Raw genomic sequence first — 7,826 nt, 5'->3', positions numbered from 1 at the left:
CTTGGTTTGGAATGGGTTCACTAAGATTCTAGTCTAGGACATGAACATCATTGCAGGTGGTGGGTTGGAGGATGGTGGGAGGAGATAAATCCGAGGGCAAAAAGGAGAGAGCAAGAAATAAGGGTATCATGGCTGTTTTACTTTGATGAAATTTTGGGTTTTGTTTAGACTAAAGATTTCATACACGGTCGTGCAAGTATACACTGACGTGTCCCCTCTCACATGGAGTTGGAAAAGTCATAAACCCACACCCCTATTTAAAGCATCAAAACGCCCACCCTCTCACATGCACAGCTTACACAACCATGTATTTATATTATTGGTGTTACTAGATTGGGGAAAATTTGATGTACTCGAGTATATGTATAAGGCTGCTTTAACTTCTTCCCCTCCCTCTAGTATCTCCATTATTGTGCTTGATATCTTACCTCTAAAGTAGGGTTGTTAATAGATCGGATTTGGCTCAGATATTGCTATATTCGCATCTGCATCCGATAAGTTTTCGGACGGATTCGGATAGTGCTAAACGGATACGGACACAGATATTTTATCCGTTTACATATAAATATAGCTTTTCAGATAGTTACAGCCTATCCGTATCCGCATCCATTTAGCTTTTGGATGGTTTTAGATAGTGTTAAATAGATACAAATACAGATACAAAAACAGATTTTGGCTATTCATTTACACGCCCTACTCTAAACGCCACTTTGTTTTTTGTAATTTTGTGCATGTTGACCCATGCTATTTCTAAGTGGGTCCCTTCTTTCCCTGTCTTGGGTTTTGAGAGTCTTCTATTTTGGTGGTCCTTTTGAATATTATAAAGCAGTTTTTACCAGTTGATATAGAATATATTATCCCCCTCTTGAGGGGCTTTGCACCCAAAAGAAAAATGTCCCATTAATCAAACATAAAAACATGAACCATTATCATATGATAGTTGTTACAATGGTACATCATGATCTTATATAGACTAGCTAGGTCAAAATCTTCATTAAAAAACCCAAACAATAAAACTAAGGCCAAAGTATTATAGATATGACCCACAAATCACTACTCTCCACCCCTCGCCTCAATCCTCACAGGGAAACCTCCTTTCATTTTGGCAGTTAAATAAGAGATAAAAACCGGTTCAAAACCATTCTCCGCCGGCACCACCCGATACTGTCTTAGAACTCCGGCTACCACCCTCTTCATCTGCAAGAATGCCATTTCCTTCCCTAAGCAAATCCTTGGCCCTGCTTGAAAGACTGCATATGTGTATGAATCCCTTAGCACAAACCTCCATTTTCCGGTAATCTCCTCTTTCTCCAACCACCGCTCTGGGCGGAACTCCGCCCAATCTTTGCCCCACAATGACTCCATCCTACCCATCGCATAGGGATGATATAACACTTGCATTCCTTTCTTCACTACAGACCCATCTGGCAACACATCATCGCTTGCTGCTTGCTTACCATCGGAAGGGACTGGCGGGTAAAGCCTCATGCTCTCGCAGAGAGCAGCATGGGTGTATACCATGTCCTTCACCTCATCGAAATGATCAACCCCTTCTGGTTTCTCCTTTATTATCTCCTTCAAAATCTCATTTTCTATACGAGGATTCCTGGAAATTAACCAGAAGAACCATGTCAATGCTGCCGATGTAGTATCACGACCAGCTAAGATAAAGCTTATGACCATGTCTGTAACGAAATTCTCATCTAAATGGCCGGAATTCAAGATTCTTGAGAGGAGATCCTCTGTTTCTATTGAAGATTTCTCTTCTAGTTCTCGTTTCTTTTCTCTTACAATATTCCTTGCGAATTCACGAACTTTTGAAGTTGCTATTCGCAATTGCTTCTCTGACCCAATATCAAATGCCTTTTTCACCTTCCATATCCCTCGGAAAATTGAACGAAATCGCTTGCTGCTTAATAGTGTAGCTTCTTCAAATGCAACTGCAAATTCTGTTTCTGGTTGTGGGAATGATGGGGAAAGATACTTTGGGTCGAACCCAAAAGCAATTTTGCAGATATTATCGAATGCGAATCTTTGAAGGATGTCTTGCAGATCAAGAACGGATTTTTGAGTGGTGATGGTCAAGAAGAGAGGAAGAAGGCGATCTGAGAGCTCGTCTTCTACCACTGTCTCGACGAATTTCCGGAGGGATTTGGTATTGAATGCATGACTGGAGATTTGTCTCTGAAACTTCCAGCTTTCACCATCGATGTTGAAGATGCCAGAACCAAGAAAATCAGAGAGGTTCTCTTGAGAGAAACAGCCTTTTGGGTAGAGGGAGAATTGGGTCTTAAGGATGTGTTGGACATTGAGGGGATTGGTAGTAATGAGTTGACGATGGCCGAGAGAACGTTCAAGGATGATGGTTCCATTCTCACTGTTTTGAAGAAGCTCTGTTACCCATTGATTGAATCGATCTCGGTTGGCAGATATGGTGAGAGTTGAACCTAGTAAAGGATAGGATCTGGGTAGCTTAATTGCAGGAGATGAAGATGAGTTCTTGTAATTGGTTGCATAAGTGAAGCAAGTTTTGACAAAGAAGAAGAATGGAAGAATGAAAAGGAGAAGGTAAGGTAGAAGCTCAAGCTGTAACATGATGGATTAATGGATGCTTTGATATGAGCAAAATGTCTTTGGCTGTGTTTTCTTCTGGCGTGTGGAAGTGAATTTATAACAAAGAAATCTTTGAAAAAGGGCAGATGGAATCCTCCACCGCGCGCTGCCCATTCTGCGAATTTTTAACCTCTCAATTACACAGTCCGTACTTGACCGTCAAGAACATCTAATAGAGGAAGGTGGACCCCACCTCGGACTGTGTGTTCGGGCAGGGGATAGGATAGTCATTTCTGCCTCTTCTGTTAGATGTACTTGAGTCAAGTATGGGCAGTGTAATTGAGAGGATAAAGATCCCCATTCTGCACCCGTTGCGCAGACACAGGGCGCAATGACCGCCTTACCCCCACTCGGGCAAGACACTCAAGCAGGAGTAAAGCGGTCAATATGCACGGTCTTGTGTCTCCACCGCAGCTCACCGTACAAGACCCAAATTGTGCAAGGAAATGGATTGGATTTTGATTGGTGTGCATTTGATCTTTGGAAGGGAAGTATTATCAAAGTCTTTGAATACTAGTATTTCGGTTTGATTGTTTAACAAGTTTATTATAGAAGCTTCCTTTCAATCGAACTTAAGGAGTCAAAAAAGCCCTTGATCCGTACAATTAAGGGTGTCAAAGTTCAATCGAAATTGGTCGGACCAACGGATGGACTGGTTCAATCCAGATTGAACTCTTATCGGTTTGGTTTTTTTTTATTTTTTTTTAACTACTATCTAATAGTAAAATTCAAAACAAACAGGGTAGCTCTCCTTGTTTACATGAAAGCATTATTGGACATTTGGCCAACAAACGCAACTGCCAAACTTTTTGCAAGGCTAAACCCAACCGGGCATTTACAAAATGGTCTGGATCGCTTGACATGGCGTTGGATTTACCGCCAAAAGTGTCCATGGCGAAATTATGGATGGAGTTTTATGAACCCAGTAGATATCAAAACCAAATTGGATCAATCGAATACATCAATCAAAACAAAAATTAGACCAACCCAATAAAACACTAAGATCGGAGCAGTAATAACCTGATAAGTAATCAAAACAAAAAAAAGAAAGAGAGATTTTCCTGGGAAAAGGGTTCTCCAAAGTCTGAACATTGTATTTTTATTTATTTTTTGAAGAGAGAAAAATAATAAGAAATTCCATTGGGCGTTAGGTGTAGGGAAAACCTCATATTCAGAGAGAGTTTTTCTTTTTCTTATATATTCATACTGAACCCGATAGTAACCCGATTACAAACCTAAGAAAAACTATAAGAAACCAGGTTAAACTAGACCAGAACTGGAACTAACCAAAACCAAAAACTCTTTTAATGATTTAATTTTGTGTTTTTTTTTGTGGGATGAATGATTTAATTTTGTGCTTTAACATTAATTGGGATTGTTTTAATTTGGGGCGGATGGTGTTGCAAGAAGAAGAACAAGAAGACGAAGAAGGGTCGTTTGGTAGGTTTACCATGGATGGCGGTGGAGGACAAGATGAGATAAATAGGGAAGAAGGGGGATAGTGAGGTTGCAGGAGGTGGAAGAAGAAGAAAATTTGGGGATTTTAGGTTTGAAGATGTAAAAAGGGTATATATGGTATTTCTATTTTATTATTTTAGTTCAAGATATAATAAGGGTAAAAATATCTTTTTAAATTTTAAAATTAACATTGTACTAACATCGTCAGTCTTCATTAAGGGTGTCAAACGGTGCGGTTTTGATTACGATGCGGTTCCGGTTCGGTGCACATTTTGCAAGGTAGAAATCAAAATCACATCGTATAAGAATCACCTAAAATCAGAATCGTTTTAATGTGATGCGGTTTTAGCGGTTTCTATTTGGTTTTTGTTATCCAGTTTACATGCGATTTGTAATACCGGTTTCACTTTTGTATCCTTTAATTTTATTTTTCATATTCTTGTTATGCGGAAAAAATTATATTGTTTCATACACACCTAACTCTAGGCAAAGTTCACTTAGATATACTAGTTACAATGATAATTTTAAGTGATTACTCAATACCGTAAAGTACCACAAGGGAAACCAACCTGAGGACATCACCAATCCATACTCCACTCAATTCATTAATAAAGTCCACCAAGACATGCTCGTACTAAAACCTTCTGTCCCTTCATGAATCTGGCACTCAAAGTGAAATTAAAAAATTTTCAATAAGGAGTCATAATATTTTAGAATGTTTAATCCCATTCTTAAACAAATAAGAATATTCTTGATCTCAGTTTTCTATCCGGTTTCTATTCGGTTAATCGATGGTCTTTCAATTTTGAATCGAATCGAACCAGTAATAGAACCTCTGAAATCAAAATCGTGTCGTTTTTATACGATGCGGTTTGATTCAATCATAAATGATCGATTCTGATTCTAACAAACAGTTTCAATTTCATTTTGCCACCCTTATCCTTCATATACGGATGTAATTGTCAAAACAACGGGAGGTGTTCTATAATTGGTCCGGGGTACATGAAATTTGCTCAAATAATAATAGACGGTTAGAAGAAATAACGATAAGGATTTTACCTAAAAAACAAAGAAAAGAAGACATAAAGATACCAAGGAAAGAGAAGGAAAAATCCAAAAGAAATGTGAAAACGTGAAGAAAAGGTAGGAAATTAACCTATCTTAAGGGGATTAAGGTGGGGAAAGTGCTATTTGTCATTTTAATAATTCCATCAAACATCATCACAGTCGTCAGTCACATTTGCAAACATTTCCACAAACATCATGGCAGTCGTCATTATCTGCTTTAGATGAGCCCTACCACCACAAGCACTGCGATTACGAAAATGAAGATCTTCATTTAGTTGAGTTTTTTGGGGAAAATTATCTCCTCCAGTTTTCTGTCCGATCGAGTTCCTCAGTTCCTCTAATAGGGGGTGGTGGACTCCACCCGGACAGAGTGTTTGGGTAGGGGTAGGATGGTCATTTCAATCCCCTCTTGTTAGAGGAACTGGGAACTAGGCGTGGCAGAGAACTGGAGGTGATAAAAATCCATTTTTTGGAGGTTACTTTTGTTTCTATCAGTCTCAGACCTGAAGCTTTAACATTAAATGCGATTGTTTTAATTGGGGCTTTAACATTAGATGGGATTGTTATAATTTGGGGCGGATGGTATTGCAGGAAGAAGAAGAAGACGAAAAAGGGTCGTTTGGTAGGTTTACCATGGATTAGGGCTGTCAACGGATCGGATTCGGCTCGGATAGTGCTATATCCGCATCCACATCCGATTAGCTATCGGACTGATTCGGATAGTGCTAAACGGATACGGACACAGATACGGATCGGATATTTTATCCGTTTACATGTAAATTTAGCTTTTTGAATAACTATAGCCTATCCATATCCGAATCTGTTTAGCTTTCGGACGGATTCGGATAGTGTTAAACGGATACGGAAACAGATTTCGACTATTCATTTACACCCCTACCATGGATGGCGGTGGAGGACAAGGTGAGATAGTCAGGAACGAAGGGGATGGGTCCCTCTGCTGAATGTGAACACTGAACAGGCTTCTTTCTTCGTCTCTTTCTGTCAGATCGACATGAGTGAAGTAATGTTTCACCTTTGGAGCTAGGCACGTACCCTGCTGCTGCACGGCTGTCGTATCAATTATTGGGCTGTGAAGAGGCGTTTATCTTCATTTAAATGTTAGTGAAATATTAATGATCAATATTTTGGTTCAATGAACACATACAACAATCATTAATGCAGATCTAATAGAAATCATATTTGGATCCATATCGCGTTGATGAAGAATTTCTCAATCTTTAATTTTTTTTACTTTTCTTATTCTTCATAGTTTTGGCTATTGTCAGCGTTGTCTATTCCACTTTGTATGTAAATTATGAATTGGTTGCAAATAATATGTGTTGACAAATTTCATAGACACCCTTTGTAATTATTAAAAAAGGCAAGTACATCCTAAATCTTGTCAAAATATCAATCTTCCCCTTAACGTTAAGCAAGATCACCTTTAAAGATAAAATATCGATTTTACCCTCTTACTAATTTAAATAAAAATTATTAAGATTCCATCATCTTCCCAAATCGAACTTCCTCATCACCGGCCACGTTCTTCTATTTGAATCCAATTACGAATTAAGGCATCGACGAACATATCTCTCTGTATCTGTCGCCGAGAGGAAGCTCGAAGCATCTTGGTTGTTTTCAGACGGGAAAAAGAACGATGACTATGGTGGTTGGGCGATTCCGGCCGATCAAGTCAACGACAAGAAAGGTTTTTCTTGTCTTCCGAAAACCCTGATTGCGATGAGCTTCCATTTCTTCGACGATATTTAATTGACGTCACTGCCACGAATGCCACTGCAGGCATAGGGTTACAACGATAGGGTCTGGGGTCGGGTTGATTTGGGTTAGGCTAGAACCTCCTCTCGGTTCAGTGTTGGTTTCAACTAGTGCGGAGTCAGAATTGGGGGCAACCCAAGGAACTGGATAGCAGTGGTGGCGAGCGAGGGTTGCAGAGCTGCGAGAGAGAGAAAGCTATCCAGAAGGAGAGAGAGAGAGAGAGAAAAACAGGATTTAAATGCCTCTCTGCGAGTATTCAGAAATCAGAAGAGAGCGCTTCAAAATCCTTCGGTTACCGATCATATTGGGCACTGTCTGGTTGGCTTTTTTCTTTTGTCAAATCTTTGGAATTTAATTTGGCCAGAAAGAGAATTTTATTCTGGTTTTATACAGTATCTCTCGCGCTCCCTGATTAATGTCGATTTCACAGATTTTCCGGCCGTTTTTTCTCGTCCTGAAATAAAATGGGCAATGCAGAAGCGCACGAGGAGGAGCAGAGTAATTCAACAAGCCAATCCCAAAATCCCTTCTCCGTTTAGCTCTTCCAGTGACTCTAAAGTAGTTGTACTCGATGGGTTCTCTCTTACTGAACCGTCTGGGCGGCGATTGCAGCGGTGGATTGTTGCGGAGGTTGGGGTTTGGAAAAATCGATCTGTTCAAGCTTTGAATAGAACAAAGCTTGAACAACAATAGGAGAAGAAGGAGAAGAAGGAGGACGGTTGGAGAGGGTGGCGGGGTTGCAGGGGAGCAAGAGAAGGAGGGCTGGAGGGGGTGGCGGTGGTGGTGGTGGTGGCGGAAGAAACAACAGAAGGAGAAGAAGGAGAAGAAGAAGGGAAGAAAATGGGTTTCACAAGGGTAATTTCGTCATTTAAGTGGAAAATGGAGAAGAAAGTGGGGAAATGGGTTTCATA

General features: G+C 40.0%; 1 protein-coding gene across 1 annotated transcript; it reads right to left on the bottom strand.

The window, feature by feature from the left end:
- Positions 1–1,038: 1,038 nt before the first annotated feature.
- LOC122641386 (cytochrome P450 94A1-like) lies at positions 1,039–6,126 on the bottom strand. Its single transcript, XM_043834596.1, has 2 exons — positions 6,117–6,126; positions 1,039–2,611 (listed from the first exon to the last, which is right to left on the bottom strand). The coding sequence occupies exon 2, from the start codon at positions 2,593–2,595 to the stop codon at positions 1,054–1,056; it is 1,542 nt and encodes a 513-aa protein (XP_043690531.1). The 5' UTR covers positions 2,596–2,611; positions 6,117–6,126; the 3' UTR covers positions 1,039–1,053.
- Positions 6,127–7,826: the final 1,700 nt, after the last annotated feature.

The sequence above is a fragment of the Telopea speciosissima genome, chromosome 10 (genome assembly GCF_018873765.1).
Source record: "Telopea speciosissima isolate NSW1024214 ecotype Mountain lineage chromosome 10, Tspe_v1, whole genome shotgun sequence".
Lineage (NCBI taxonomy): Eukaryota > Viridiplantae > Streptophyta > Magnoliopsida > Proteales > Proteaceae > Telopea > Telopea speciosissima.
Note: the sequence above shows the minus strand (reverse complement) of the source record. Positions and strands in the feature narration are given on the sequence as shown.

Excerpts from the sequence above, each read along its gene's own strand:
- LOC122641386 (XM_043834596.1), bottom strand. The coding sequence starts at position 2,595 with ATGTTACAGCTTGAGCTTCTACCTTACCTTCTCCTTTTCATTCTTCCA.